Source organism: Stegodyphus dumicola, chromosome 4, assembly GCF_044657685.1.
Source record: "Stegodyphus dumicola isolate Sdum_Otavi_A_Nest chromosome 4, ASM4465768v1".
Classification (NCBI taxonomy): Eukaryota; Metazoa; Arthropoda; class Arachnida; order Araneae; family Eresidae; genus Stegodyphus; species Stegodyphus dumicola.
In genome coordinates this window covers 126,338,636-126,354,803 of record NC_140771.1, presented here as the reverse complement: position 1 = coordinate 126,354,803, position 16,168 = coordinate 126,338,636, and the positions used below count along the sequence as shown (strand labels likewise).

Here is a 16,168-nt window from a genome sequence, read left to right as displayed (position 1 = left end):
TTAGACATATAGTAGAAATATGTAAGAATCTCTTACAGTACAAACATGAAATGTACTAAAAACACAAGCCTATTCAATAAAAAAATTGTAGATACCTGTTTGTTCAAATTTTGTTGGCACTGCACAGGAATGTAAATATCGCATCTTCGGTGAACAGTAATCGTCATCTTTGAAATGTGACGAACATATTCTTGCATTTGTATACAAATCAGTAGGTGATTTATTTAACAAATCTTGATTACTGCATGCGGCAGCCCATTGTTTTGATCTATAAAAATGAAAAACATTCATTTTATATTTTAAATTTCAATAAATCCATTTTCAGTGTTAGTAGAAAAATAGCAAACTAAAAACATTCCCTATACATTAGTTACACAATCTCGAGAAGGGTTATATATTTTTTAAGAACAAACATTAAATTATAATTTAAGGAAAAATTCATGTATAACACAATGAACTTAATATGATTTATTACATTTCTGACATATTTATACTAATTCTCTATTATTTTGATCTATGAAAACAAAAAACAATTTTATTTTCTTTAATTAAAAGAACCTCTTTTCAGTGTTACTAGAAATTTAACCTTATTATAAAATTCCTTTTACATTAGTAACAAATTCTGAAATGATTTCATTTCATCTAATTTTATTTTGATGTACGAAAACCAATAATTTTGCAGATATTACGTTAAATTGTAGTTACCGGTCATAGTATCTAGTTACACAATTTAGCATTTCTTTGTACAGTTTTGTTAACAATATGATTAAAAAAGGATAAGGCACCAATAAAAAGTACACATTGTTCATAAAGTGCATCTTTAAAATGTTTCCTTCCTTATTCACACCAATATGTAGTGGTTCCCTAAAGTGTTCAGTGAAATAGTGTTATGAGAATTTTTTAATATCTATAAATTTATCTTAACAAAACTCTATAAAAGTATTTTAAGAATACAGTAAAACTTTTTTGGGGGGGGGAATTAATAATTAAAAAGTAACAAAAAAGTTACCTCACAAAAATCTTCGTGCACTTTAAAGAAATCTGCAGACACTATTACGAAATAATGCAGTTAAATTTCTGTCAGTTTTTGTAGGATATCCTGCAGCATTCAAGCTTGTAATACATAAATTACAAAAATTATCTTCTAAAATATTAGAAGAAACAAATTTTTTAAAAAAATTTGGTTTTATTCAAAATCACTTCGAGATATGAGAAAATATTGGGCTTTATAATCAAATTCAATTCCGGGCTACAGCGCATTTTTTACAAATTCTTAAAGTGTATGAACACTTTTGGGAGCAACTGTATCACAAGCACAGTTATCTTGGATATTTACAGAAGAACACTGAACTATTTGTCTATGATGAGGAACACTTAATGGAAAAAAACAAGCTATTTATTTAAATTATTCCATATACATGAAATATTTGCTTCTCTATCGAAAATTGAGATATATATATATTAATAATCACAGCTTAGTTTCTTTTAAACTTAAAAATGATTTACCTAATAGGATCCTTAGGAAATCTGAAGAATTTCCTGTCTGGTGTTTTTCGAGACGTTGTCCCACAAACACAACAGCGATACCAAGATTTGGGTTGTTTGCTAAGTAAAAGATAGAGTGAGTTAAGTCTGTTATTCACCACACCACATCAAATATTGAGAGAAATCAAAATTATATTTTTATAATAATGAATATAAATTTTTCAAAAATAATCATAAAATACGAAAAATTGTATATAACTATCAATATACTAAATTAAAAATAATCTTCAGTGGCCACTAATATTAAATAAGTTTATAAATTTTCTCAGATAAACTATTTGGTAATCTATAGCATAAATTTAAAGCTGGAGCATAATACAATTTATTAATAAAATTAATTTATGCAATCATACATGCCATTAGCTGCCGCATTATTATAAATGGCAAATTTATTCCTGATCGCTCGTTTTGTCGTAATATTATTATTAGTTGACTTTAAAGCTTAAAAACTCATTTAAAAAATTTGGAAAGAAATATCAATATGCCTGCACAAGCTATAAGTATTTGTTTGCCATATGATTAATTATATAAATTGAGATTCATATGCTAAAATGCAAAGTTAATATATTAAGAATGAAAATCTAGCTGTTGTGTTATACAATGAGACAAAATATTTTTGGAGCTTGGAAATAAAAATTAATGTACTATACAAAATCAATTTTTAAAATCTATGATAGGTTTTCGAATTAAAAAAGCAAGCTTACCTCACAGAAAGAGAATCGGGTGAATTCCGGTGATCGTCTTGCGAAACATCCATCTGATGATCTGCTTAAATAGCTAGATAAAAGAACTGAAAAAAACTTTCACAAAGAACCTCTTCGAACAACGCGGTAAAAGATTGCTAATATGGCTGACGATCTTGCCTGCTATTTCGCACATGCGCAGAAAGGTACGGAGGGTGGATGGATTGCCCCTTTAAAATAAGCTTCAGGGACATACACAGAGCGTCTCTTCAGTCTGAGGGAGCCACATTTGCTTCGGGAAACCTTTACTTCTTCTCCTTAGAGATTCTTTGCGCTAGCGAATACAGCACAAGCACGAGGAACAACTAACTACAACAAATCAGTTCACTTCACTTGAAAGAAAAGTACAGAGTTTAGTTGCAGCACTGCTATACATGAAAACACAAACAGTTAATATTTAATTTAAAAGTTCGTTGCATGGTTGCTGCAAAATAAAACCTGAAAAAGCAACTACTAAGAAAAAAGGAAAATAAAGAAATATTGAAAAGCCTAAATCAAGAAGTTATTAACAAAAAAAAAAAAAAAAAAAAAAAAAAAACAATGAGCGATAATAAATTTTTAGTAACTCAATATATTATTCATTAGTATTTACCAGTAGTGTCTAGTGTTTTTATCACTAGTGTGTTATTTTTAACAGTATCGAAAAAATCCACCGCAATTTAGATGACTATTAATTTTGCAGATTAATAAAGCTTTTACTGTTGATTCCGCCAGTTTACCTCTTTCTTCAAACAATTTTTTTTTATGATGCTCCATAATTGACAATATTCTTTTGCTTGCTGCCAGTGTGTATCGCATGCTTGAAAATGTATTCTGTCATTTAAATGGCACTGTGCAATGAAATGTGTTTTCTTTGAAATGACGAAATTTTGCATCCATTTTTCTTCACAATTTTTTCCAATTTCATTGACAATATCAGTTGCTTTTGTACTTTCCATAATCAACATAGCTTTGTTAAATAATCTGAGTTGCCCTTGTACAAACTATAAATAGTTCTTTCAAAACAATTTTTTATCATCTCTTAAAAATGCTCTTGTGGAATAAAATTTCAAGTATTCTGTCAATAGCTGGAAGTAGCGAAAGAAAATAGGTGTTGTTTATGTTTAAGAACGTTTTAGTCTACATATACAAATTTACAAAAATCTTTTAGTTTAGTGACTCAAATTTATAAATAATAATCACACTAAATATGAGACACAAGTAAACTGGTAAGTCAGGGATAACTCTAGCGGAACCCCGCAGAACGGAGACGCTACTTGCAAGATGGTCATATCCTAATCAATCCAGTAGGATTCAATAGTTTTACGTTAAATTTTATACAAATATATGCGCATCACCCATTTGAATATTAATGGAGATCGGAATTCGTTAATTTTCATTTTCATTTTAGGCAAAATATTGCCTTAAAAGCACAAAATAGTTTGAAAGATGAAAAAAAAGGACGTGCTCTCGCTTTGTTTTGTTTGATTTTTCTGCCTTATTTATTGTTAAACACAAGAACTAAATTAGTTATTAAATACAAGTTAATTATTAGCGTAGAAAATCTCTTTATTGCAGAAACGCTTATTAATTTCTTATATAAGAAAAAACAGATCTTTTTAATTTCCAGAAATGCATTAATCCATTCCAGTATAATATATAAAGAACGAAGGTTGAATTTTAAGAATTATCTTAATGTAGAAACATCTTTGTTACTATTTTATATTTTCACATAATATACCATTCATATTATAATAATTAATTATACCATTATAACATCTATTAATTATACCATTTATGAATTATACCATTATCATTTATTAATTATACCATTATGCCAATTATACCATAATTATATCATTTATGTTAATTAATTTACTGGTACTGTTGTTCAATCTAATGTATAATTTCTTTTTTATCTAGGTAATTTTTTTTTCTTTACGTTTATAAAGTGTCTTCCAATAGGAAAGCTATGGTTTTAAAATGAAATAAAACATAGCTTTTTAAGATACAACCAAATTTTTTACATTATTTTTGAAAGAAAATTTATCACATTATGTCTTGAATAAAATTTCATTTAAGCGTCCGTCTCGACTTAGTACACACGAGCGAATTCGATGAACCAAGTTTTCGATGACTGTTTATAATTATTCGAGTATAGTGTCACGAATGCAAAATTCAAAGTTTACTCTTAATACTTCAAAGGTTCATAGTTTGCTCTCACAGACCATTCATTTCAAATAACCCCATAAAAATGTAAAGGAGTTAAACTTCTGAGAGGTCAAATAACAGTTGAATTTCATAGAATTATTCCTTCATCAGCCGCCCAGACAATATACTGGTTAGGGAAGCCTACTGTGGTATACTAAAGGGTCCCGGAGAAGGCATACATGTTTGTAAATGTATAGTGTCTTTGCGGCATGGGTGCACTCTAAATATATGGCGAACCGAAAACTCTCTCGTGTGGTTTGGTGGTAGGGGAGAGGGATGGAAGACTCTCGGAGCATCCCCTGGGGTGCTCTTCCTCAAAACTGGGATGGAAATAGAAGTTCAACCTCTTTGAGGCTCTGGCAACCATTCTTCCATGAAATTCATGGACAAGACAATAACTTGTGACAAGACAATAATTTTGTCTTTTAACATACCCATTCAAGCAGAGGCGAGCTTCATCACTCTTATTAGAATACGCTTTACTTATTGACCGCTGAATTGCATACGGGGTTTTCGGGATTATCATTCAGCCTAAATCTGAACGTTTGTATGTTAACCAAATGAGATTCTTAGAATATTATTTCTTATTTATTAATTATGTAAACTGTGCATAAAATGTTTACTTGGTGTAATTGATGGTAAATTTCTTCCCTTCGAATAATTAAAAGAAATTGCCTTATTTCCAATTTTCACAATTAAAATTTTAAGTATTCTTATGCAAATAAATTTGACTAATTTTTCTGAATAATTTTGAATTATATCTTTATTTAGATATTAGATAGTTAGCTATTCCTATAGAAATAAGAAACGAATTTTTAATTAAGCTTACATTTGATACTGAAGTTCCTTTTTTGATTTACTTCGAAACTATGTAACAAAAAAAATCATTTTGCGCTAATTGGTTTCTTAACTTATGCTATTTTACAAATTGGGCACAAATTTAAGACGTAAATTTATGTATAAAATAATATTTAAAATTAATTTGCAATAATACTTTTAAGCCTCGTTTTTAATTTGATTAATTCATTTTTCTATTCCCTAAACCAAAAAATGTTCACAATAAATTTTTCTGATGTGTGTCATTTCAGTTCTCTCATTCATCTCTGTCACATGATTCTTATATATGCTAATGGTGTATGTATTTACGCAACGGAAAATGTAAAATTGAAATTTCATTAATAATAAAAAAAAACTGTAAGGTTTATGTTAATTAACATATTTTCTTGTAATTTAGAACTGTACAGTCACTTCTCCTTTTCATTAGCTCTCACCAGGATGAGAATGAAATTCTAGTATTTAAGACAAAGTTCTTGAAATTTTACGCTGAGTGAACTTTTAGTAGCAACACTGGCCGTAGTGCTTTTTCCCCTCAGCTCCGCGACTTTGCTATCCGGTGTTAGCTATTTTACTAGCCAAAATGGGCCGCGCATGTAGTGAATTTAAGATAACGCTTGCTAGGTTGTTTGCACTGTAGTCTCAAACGTAGAATTATTTTGAATTTTTAATTCCGTTAAATGATAACCTAAGAGTTGCGGGGAATTAAATTGTAAACATGAGTCTCTCTGAGCATCTGTCGCATGAGTACAGTTTAAAGTTTTAAATAAAATAAGTTGTTTAAACATTTTTAGGACTCATTTGTTATTTACATACAAGGCTTGGCTGTCATAGTGGAGACTGAGGAATCAAGTTAATTATCGAGAGCAACCTATAAAACTATATCATAAATTTTATAATGTCAAAATAAAGTATCTTCAGAAGAATTTGCGGGAGTAAATTTTTGAATATCCTTTATTTACATCTACAGAGTTTATTTATTATCAGTATTATGTAAGAAATATTTTATTTTCTTTAGCTATTACAATATTTTATTTTATTCAGCTGACTTGTATTAGTATCTCACTGATGACGAAATTGACTGGTGTAACAATAAATAAATAAAAAAAGGAGTAAGAATTTCTCAATCAAACTTTATATTATAAGTAGGTAAAGTGGGAATATGAGTCGTTCATAAGCCCATCATTTCGTTGAGACATTTTGATTTCATTAGGACATTCGTTCGTCATTTTGGTATAAAATCCTGAGTTTTTCAAATTTCAGATGTCAATTTCGCATTTAACAATAAGTTTATCTTATTGTTTTATGTATATATCTGCTTAATATTATCTTTTATATCACATTCATACATTTATGTATTTCTTTAGGGAGACGGAGGTGGACCATTAGTATGCGAGAAAGAAGGTCGCTGGTATCAAGTTGGGATTGTATCTTTCGGTATCGGATGTGGCCAACCAAATACGCCAGGAATTTACACTAGAGTAGAAAGCTACAGTAACTGGATTCACAGAGTTGTTGCCAGCGATAATAAAAATGATAACTCATCTTTCGGCGTAAGATCAACTTAAGATTATAAAAGTAACAGCAATTCATGTAAAAACACCAATTCTTTTCCTGATTCAGGAAATTTTGTGCCTTTTTTTCACAGCCATTTAAATGATTCTTCAGTTAACGTAGAACGTTTGAAACACTGAATGATTAAAGCACAAAATTTTGGTGAAATAATTTGCTAAGTGGGAACGTAGAACTAAAGAAGTTGATTTTCGATTATCAAGCAAAAATAATCTCTACTCAGAGAGAACTTTCAAAAAATGTACTATTTTTTAAATTATAATCAATGTAATGTATTTTTACTGCCAGATGTATTCAATATATGATCCCAGCCGCATCATACAGCTGAGATTAACAAGTACTAGCTAAGTTCTAAAATTGGAATAATTTAATTAGGAGTTGTTATTTTTAACGCCATGCAGTTGATGTATAACAGAAAAAGTGTGTTTCGTAATATAAAAAAATTTTAGACTACAAAAGGCAAAACATAAAATAGATTGAGACTGTTTTAGAGAACTCTGCAAATATCTTTCTGAAAGGAAGAGAAATATAAAGAGTTAAGCAGATATGTAATGATATCAGTTCTAATTTTTTTTAAGATTGCGATGGAATGTAACTACTGTCTTACATTTGATATATTTATTTATTTATTTTGTAATGAATATTTTTATACAATATTTTGATTTCCATAAACAAGTCCAATCTTGTCGTTACGTTTTACTTATTTGTACGACAAACTGGTTATTTATTTGTAATTTTTGAAATTGAGATTTAGTTTGAAATAAAGTCTTTACCTTTTCTGTTGTAACTCTTTCTATTATAACTCATGACTAAGTTGTGGTCGCCCAAACAGTTGCAATTAGAAGTCCAAACTCCTTGAGGCTCTGGCAGCCATTCTTCCATGAAATACAAGAAGACAGCAACAACAATTAAGTAGCCTCTGCTTGTGTCTAATCTTGGGTATTTATACCTCATTCTTTACTCTCCTTTTTACCTCCCATAAACCTATATACATAACTAATAGAGGTAATGTCTCGGTCTAAAATTTCGTTGGCGTATTTTCAGTGAATAAGCAACACATTTCGACTACTTTTACAATAATGTCTGTCTACCTGGGTGTCTGTATGTGTGATAACCCTTATATCAAACTACGGAAAAATTGAGTTTTCCGTATTTAAGCTTCCTGCATTCATATAAAGAGCTTACTAGATTTTGGATAAAATTGTACAGTTAGAAGTCATACTTTACATGAAGCCCACAACAGTTTTTAATGGACAGATGGAAGTGGTAGCCACTAACAACTTTTAATGAACATTAAAATATCGTCTAAAACTTTCCAGTTATAGCATTTAAGACTTTTATATCAATGGGAACAACATGTTACATTTTGGCTTAAACTGGAAGTGATACTTTACTTGAAGCTCTGAAGATATTTTCGAGAAAAATATAGTAGGAGACAATCCAAAACTTTTCATATTTTGTATTTAAAATATATACGCGATTGGGAACAACATATAACTATTAAATGTGTTCTTGGAATTATGTCAAATGCAACGTGAATAAATTCAATGTGACATTGAGCTCTAGTTACCAAGCAATTAAATGTATTAGCCTCAATCCTCAATTCTGTATCCATTTCACTCTTGTGTCGAATCACCTTTCAAATAAAGGGACGATGTCACTCACGATAATCGTTACGTATTATTTTTTAAACAAATGATGTAGAAATAATATAAATTTAAAGAAGTAATCTAAATAGTCTAGCGAATATTTAAAAATATATGGCAACATATAACATTCTATTGGAAATTCTAACGATTTGCTTTCTTTTAAAGATTTTGCGATTTTGTTATTAAAATGTTATGTAGCTTAAGTGAAAAGAAAGAGATGAAAAGGACAAACCAAAAGTTGTCATCTAGTGAAAAACAATTAACACTGTACCAGAAATTTTAAAGTTATTCTGCATTTAAAAGAAATATGATTGTTATGTCATTGATTTTTGAATACGAAACACTATATGTCCAAAGGATATAGTATGAACCATGCGATATTTTTAAATGAAAAGTATGAGAACAGATGTGTACATGAGCACGTACAGTTAGTTATATTTCCGCTGTACTGTTAATTTGAATAATAGAAGACGAGTAGTGTTTATAATTAACACTGAGCCATGAAGTTTATAAACATATAGGATTTTATTGACAAACAATAAACTAATTCCATGTTTTAAATAACAATCTGCTTAAGGTAAAGTTTGTTATTTAAAACACAGAAATGGTGGCAGGTCATGTGCTGACCATATCAAATTTTTATTTTCACAAGTTTTCACGCTTTATTTTTTAAGATCTTTTTTATTTGCGAACGTAATGACTTTTAAATTAACAAACTAAAAGATTTAAAAGTAAAGTTTTACCACAGCTCGAAGCAAAATATAGTTATCTTCATCGCTCCTGAGGATTGCCATTCGACTCAGTTACCTTTAATTGCTTTTTGGTATAACCAAAAAAAAAAAGAATAATTTTGTAATTTACTTTTTTTAATCAAAAGTGTGTTTCCTATTTGTTGACCAATTCAGTGTTTTCTATGCAGTAAAACGTTTGTTGAAATAAAATACAATGAATGTAAAATGTTCATGTCTTATTTGTAATACAATGAACAGTATGTGCTCAGCTGTCATAAAATCTTTCCCTCACACTGGTAGACACTTGCTAGTTGAGGAATCATCAGGAATAGTCAAAGTCATGGCTCATTTAAGTGTCTCTTCATCAAGAATGTTTCCAAGCGGGCACTACTTGCGGCGATTTAGTTACTCCTTCGAGAAAAGGAATATGGCGTATGATGGGGAAATATCCCACGAGATGGATCTGGGGGTATGCCACTTCTTACCCCTCTTTCCTCATCACTAACCTCTCAAGAGAAATTTGGGATCAGCATTACTTTTAGTGCCCCCTTGTCGCAAAGACACTATGTACTTAAAAATAGCCAAGCCTTCTTCCGGAATTCGAACCTAGATCCAAGGCCTTTATCTTACCATCCAAGAACCTCTTTCTTACCATCATGGTAATAGGGCGGCCAACAAACCTAGTTATCTGAATAGGATTGGATTTATTTGATTATGACAAAGCACACCAAGGCTATTTGTTTAAAAGTAGATACGCCATAGAAAAGAAATTTATACAGAAAAATTGTTCGTATTCACATTAAACATGAGATAAATCGTCAAAACACACGCAACCAGTCCCGTCTCCAGTATTTGAACTTTTCGATTTCATTATCCGGATTTTCCGAATACTGTTTTAAGGGTTATTCTTCTAAATAGTTCGAATACTTGGAACTATAATATTTACTTCATTTTATATAATACATATTTTGTAGCATTTAACGCTTTAGTATTTGTATATAATTTTTAGAAATTATTATTTAGTTATATAACAATTAGATTTTATTTTCGTGATTTAAACATTTAAATAAGTGATATAGAATGCTATGCAGTAAGATAATACATTAAGGTTAGATAAACATTATTTTTTTATTAGGAAAAACGTTGTATTACTGAGTGGAAGTTTTTTAAAAGAATCTTTGAAATATAAAAATTAGGGGAAGCTGTTAATTAATTCATTATGCATTATAGTTTCAAAAATAAGAAGGATTCGGTTTCTATTTAGTAGCAATATAACAACAGTTTATTCTAGACATTTCCAATAAAGGTGGAAAAAGCTAATAAGATACCAAAGGAATTCATAACAGATACAATAATAATAATAATATAGATGACAAGTGAAATACAGCCGTATTTTCATACGCCGATTTATCGAAGTAAATATTTTATAAAATTGAAATAATAAAATTTACAACAGCTAATATAAATTGAACTATAATTTAGAAATTATTAAAATAAACAGGTACTTTTCATTAAGTGTCATTCAGAGAACTGTTCTGTAGTTGATCAATCTCATTGATCAAAGCAGTAGATGACAAATTAAAACTAGATTTTTTTTACAGTTCTAATTTTCATAGAGATTAAAGAATGGTATTTTTAGAAAGATAAAAGTGAAGAGAATTTGAAAATGCAAAAATCCGAAATCACAATTTTTTGAAGATTTTGGGGTTCCAACACCCCTTAAAAACAAATCCTTGCAATAATAATGATATAGTAAAAAAAGGGAAGAGGAAGGAGATACAGATTCATATAATAAACTTTATCTCAAGGAACTATTATGAACTGTTATAGATTATGACTGTTAGCCTACTATTATTATACCTATTATAACTACTATAATTATATCTAATAGATATGATATCAATCAAAATGTCGATATACTATTTATACTATTATATTATGTGTTATATCATCATACGCCATATTCCGTTTGTAAATGCTTAGTAATATTTTGTAAAAATTAATTGAATTCTCGACACTGCTCAATTGAAATTTTAGAGAATTTCTAAATGTTCGTTCTGCTTTCTGAATTTAAATGACATTTTCCTTCAGAGCAATCATACCTTTAGTTTAAACTTCATGTTCTTCCATTCTTCTACAGCAAGGGCGATACAATTAAATGCACACGCTTTCATTTCTTTACAAGAAAACGCCTTCTTTTACAACTACTTACTCTGCAGGAAGAGAGAAAGCAAGATCGTTCAAGCGCATCGTTACTGCAACTTATTTTACGGTGTGCTGTCTCAGCCATTTTCATCAGTTCTGTTTCATTCATTTAGAATAACTATATCTCTTCTCATGCGAAAAATGAGAACAGAAATGCAGAACAAAAGTACGAGAAGTTTATTGTTCTTCATAAATATTATGAAGAAATAACAAATATTTTCGAAACTTCATTAACGAGCTAAAAGTAGTCATTTTATCGATTGCGTGAAGACCATATTTATAAAGGAATCTAGTGTTTATAACTTGAGGGCGCGGAGTGTTTGTAAAGAGCATTTAACTTCTGGATATAGAGAAATACAATTAAGCTGCTTTACAGAGACATTAAATAGTACATAGTATAATATAACACATAATATAATAGTATAAATAGTATATCGACATTTTGATTGATATCATATCTATTAGATATAATTATAGTAGTTATAATAGGTATAATAATAGTAGGCTAACAGTCATAATCTATAACAGTTCATAATAGTTCCTTGAGATAAAGTTTATTATATGAATCTGTATCTCCTTCCTCTTCCCTTTTTTTACTATATCATTATTATTGCAAGGATTTGTTTTTAAGGGGTGTTGGAACCCCAAAATCTTCAAAAAATTGTGATTTCGGATTTTTGCATTTTCAAATTCTCTTCACTTTTATCTTTCTAAAAATACCATTCTTTAATCTCTATGAAAATTAGAACTGTAAAAAAACTAGTTTTAATTTGTCATCTACTGCTTTGATCAATGAGATTTTTTACATAAAAACGCGTTTTTCTCCAAACGTGATTTTTTTGTACTCGATGTACCTTTTCTAAGGAACTACTGCTCGCAGGTATCTAAACATTTTATGGCTTATTTATTAGGTTCCCTAATATTTACTAAAATAAGCTTTTTGTAATAAACATTTAAAAAAAAATTAAAAATTTTTTTGTGTGAGAAAAGTGCTAAATTTTACTATGCCTAACAAAATATTCTGTAATTTAATCTAAAATTCAAAATGTTTCAAAAGCTCATTTCAGTATAATCAGATAGGTATACTTTAATTACAGAAAAAATTTCAAGCTTGTATCTACAGCAGATTTTGAGAAAAGGTACATTGAAAATGGCCAATTTAACATTGTCGGTATAGGGGTTTCTGATACCCCTTAAGATAATTAGATAATAAAAGTTTTAGATGACTTGCAGCTTCAAAAATGAATTTTGACATTAATTACGTTAGTGCTCACATAAATTTTTCCCTATTGAAGATAGATGTTTGATTGTACTTTTTATTTAATTTTTTTAAATGTTTGTTGGTAATTGCAAAACAAAGGAAGGCATTGATATTTGAATTAGGCAATTTAATATGAGTTGACTTTGTTAAAGGACATTGAGTAATATAATGGATTAGATCACCTTTATTTCCACATACACATTGCTCAGAGTTTGAGATGTTTATTCTGAAGAAGTATGTGGGAAATGGCCCATGTCCAGTTAAAAAGCGGTTTATATAACCATTAACCATTGTACATGTATCATTTACATGAGGTGCTATTTGATGTAATTGTCTTCCTGTATTTATTATTGTCCATTCTTCTTTCCACATTTGGAGGCTGATTTTATGTAGATATTTCTTGAGGTATGATTTCGGCCAGGAGATTTTTCTTGAGGGGATATTATTGTTGGTAGTTGCTGATTTGGCTGCTGAATCGGCTTCTTCGTTACCAAGAACTCCGACGTGAGCCTTTATCCAATAAATGTTTGGTGATATTTGAAGATATTGCATAATTTTGTAAAAATATCTTGAATTATTTCAGGTGTATGTTTGGGATTTTGTAGAGCTAGTATTGCTGATTGACTATCTTAGAAAATATTGATTTTTTGTAAATTGTTATCGATTGAGTATTCTATTGCCATTCGAAAGCGTGTAATTCTGCTTGGAAGATACTATCTTCCTTGGCGAGTCGATTTTGGAGAGTTATTTTCTGGGTTTGATCTACACTCACGTTTGTGAAAATTGCAACACCAAGAAGGAATCGTCATAATTGAATGCAATTTAATACACAGTTGAGTGGTAGTGGTACAAATAAATGATTAAATGTTCAAAGCAAACAAACAAGAACAAGAGATCAGAATCAGTATTTTGTGTGGCCACCACGCGCCGCAATAAGTGCTGCTACACGACGTGGCATGGAGTCAAACAAAGTTTGAATGTCTGACTGAGGAAGAGCATTCCATATCGTTTGTATGCGTACCCAAAGTTCGTCTGCAGACGCAACAGGACGAGGATCACGAGCAAGACGCCGACCAATGACATCCCACACATGTTCAATTGGCGACATATCCGGGGAACACGCAGGCCAAGGAAGAAGCTGTACCTGCTGCGCTGCAAAGAAGGATTTAACAATCCGAGCAGTATGAGGGCGGGCATTGTCCTGTTGAAATACAGCGCCTGGCAAGCTTTGAAGGAAGGGAACAGCTTCGGGCTGTAGAACTTCACGGATATACCGGTTGCTGTTCAGATTGCCCACAATTTGTAGCAATTGAGATCGTCTATGATATGCTATGGCGCCCCAGACCATAACTCCGGGTGTTCGTCCACTGTGGCGTTCGATAATGCACTCCGGAAGGTGGCGTTCACCGGCATAGCGTCTGACACGAATGCGGCCATCATGGTACCACAAATTAAAACGGGATTCGTCAGAAAACACGACATGCTGCCAATCAACACGCCAGTCTCTGTGCTGATTGGCCCATTGTAGCCGCAGGCGGCGATGGTCGTGCGTTAGGGGGATCCTGTATAAAGGAGTCCGTGCGCGCAGTCCACACTGCAGCAGACGTCTACGAATTGATGAAGCACACAATGAAACACCTGTAGCTATTGACCACAGTGCTGTCAATTGTCTAGAGGAAGCTGTACGGTCCGTCCGCGCCATGCGGACCAGGTGTCTATCATCGCGAGCTGACGTCACATTTCGGGGTCCACTCCCGGATTTCCGAGTTGTCCGACACGCGTCCGTCCACTGCTTCCAAACGCGCATCACTGTGCTGCTGTTACACTGCACACGAGAGGCTACTGCACGATACGACAATCCAGCTTCACGAAGGCCGATGATTCTCCCTCGTTCAAACTCTGTAAGTTGTTCAAATCTCGCTCTCTTTCGTCGACGAGGCATAAGTACAGATTGAGTTAACGTTTACCACTAGCAGATAACCACCGATAACCATACACGCCTCGCTACAGCCGTCTATTTATTCGGATCCATCAGCCGTTCAGAGGGCGCTGCTCAGCATACGCATGCGCTACGGATTTGCAATTCTAATCATTTGCATATCATGCGCTACTTTGCATTTCCTGAAAATTTCAGCTCACTCGCGTAAGTCCTTCATGGTGTTGCAATTTTCACAAACGTGAGTGTATTTGTATTTTAAATGCACAGCCAACTCCTAAGTCCATTTTCGATCCATCTGTATATATTATTGGTGGAGATATGTGACTGGTTGGAGGTTTTATTCTGCTATATATTTTAGGATTAGATGCAGGATGTCTTCTGTAGGGGTTGACTGAAATTTCAAAATTGTTTGGATTAAATATTTCATCATGTAATATGCAGGATTTTTTTAATTTGAGAACTGTGGCTTTTGCATGTTCCGTTTGTGCTAATCTATGAAGAGGTGCTATGCCTGAAAGTACACATAGGGCAGCATTTGATGTTGTTTTATAACATTTTGTGATCCGGAGAAGGAATTGACGTTGTATGGCTTGCAGTTGTTTTTGTTTCCGAACAGTCATAGACTGCGCCCTAATTTCTGCACCATATAAGACTATTTTTGTTATTACTGTATTGAAAAATATTTTTTGAATATGAGGATTTAGTCCCCAATTTAGTCCTTGGACATAACGTAAGTTGTTTGCTATTTTTTGTGTTTTAGTTCTGATATATTTGAGATGTTCAATCCAATTGAGGTTTTTGTCAATGATTATGCCCAGAAATTTAAGTTTTGGGACTATTTTTATTCTGTTATTTTCTATTGAAAATTTTGGTAGTCGAGTGAGTTTTTGAGATTTTTTATGGAAAATTATATCTTTTGATTTTTCTTCACATATTGTCATTTAAATTTGTTGCATTCAGTTTTAAAAAGATGAAGAGTTTCATTTACATTTTTTTCCAGAATATTTCTTGTTCTACCACTGATCACTAAAGCAGCAGAAGCAACACTTTATGTATGGTTTGGCCATTTGAAAGATGTTATTGAGTTAAAAGTAAGGTTCCAAAGTTCAGCACTAAGACAGGAACCTTTGGACAACAGCTTTGTTGAGCATATTCTATTATCTTATTGTTGTATATTATAAAACCTTTTCTTTCACATAGATAATCTTGAAGTAAGTATAATATATTTTTGGACAATTTGCTTTTCTTAATGCTTCAAGTAAAGATGGCCACCATAATGAGTCAAAAGCTTTGGTTAGATCCAGGCAAATAAAAGCAGAATGCAGATTATTGGAGTTATTGATATGAATTTGGTTTAAAGCTGAATCTATGGCATTCGTTGTCGATTTATTCGGGATGAATCCAAATTGATTATTGCTGATAAATTCTATTTTTGTTAGATGATGACGGAGGCGATTTGCTATTATTCTTTCTAAGATTTTTCTAATGCCGGTAATAAG

General features: G+C 31.4%; 2 protein-coding genes across 4 annotated transcripts in view; one reads left to right on the top strand and one right to left on the bottom strand.

Moving 5' to 3' along the window:
• The window catches only part of LOC118204516 (tryptase-like), a 61,741-nt gene extending 54,048 nt beyond the window's left edge, over window positions 1-7,693 (top strand). For 2 of the 3 annotated variants that reach the window (XM_035376830.2, XM_085815403.1), the window contains exon 7: window positions 6,680-7,693. In XM_035376830.2, the coding sequence (XP_035232721.2) occupies window positions 6,680-6,880 (201 nt within the window). In that variant the 3' untranslated portion in view covers window positions 6,881-7,693. The remainder of the gene's footprint in view (window positions 1-6,679) is intronic. The other variant, XM_035376828.2, reaches the window with a different exon arrangement.
• LOC146997673 (52 kDa repressor of the inhibitor of the protein kinase-like) lies at window positions 70-2,779 on the bottom strand. Its single transcript, XM_085814220.1, has 3 exons — window positions 2,250-2,779; window positions 1,507-1,605; window positions 70-268 (listed from the first exon to the last, which is right to left on the bottom strand). Exons 1-3 carry the CDS (start codon window positions 2,300-2,302, stop codon window positions 70-72), a joined length of 351 nt encoding a protein of 116 aa, XP_085670346.1. The 5' UTR covers window positions 2,303-2,779.
• Window positions 7,694-16,168: the final 8,475 nt, after the last annotated feature.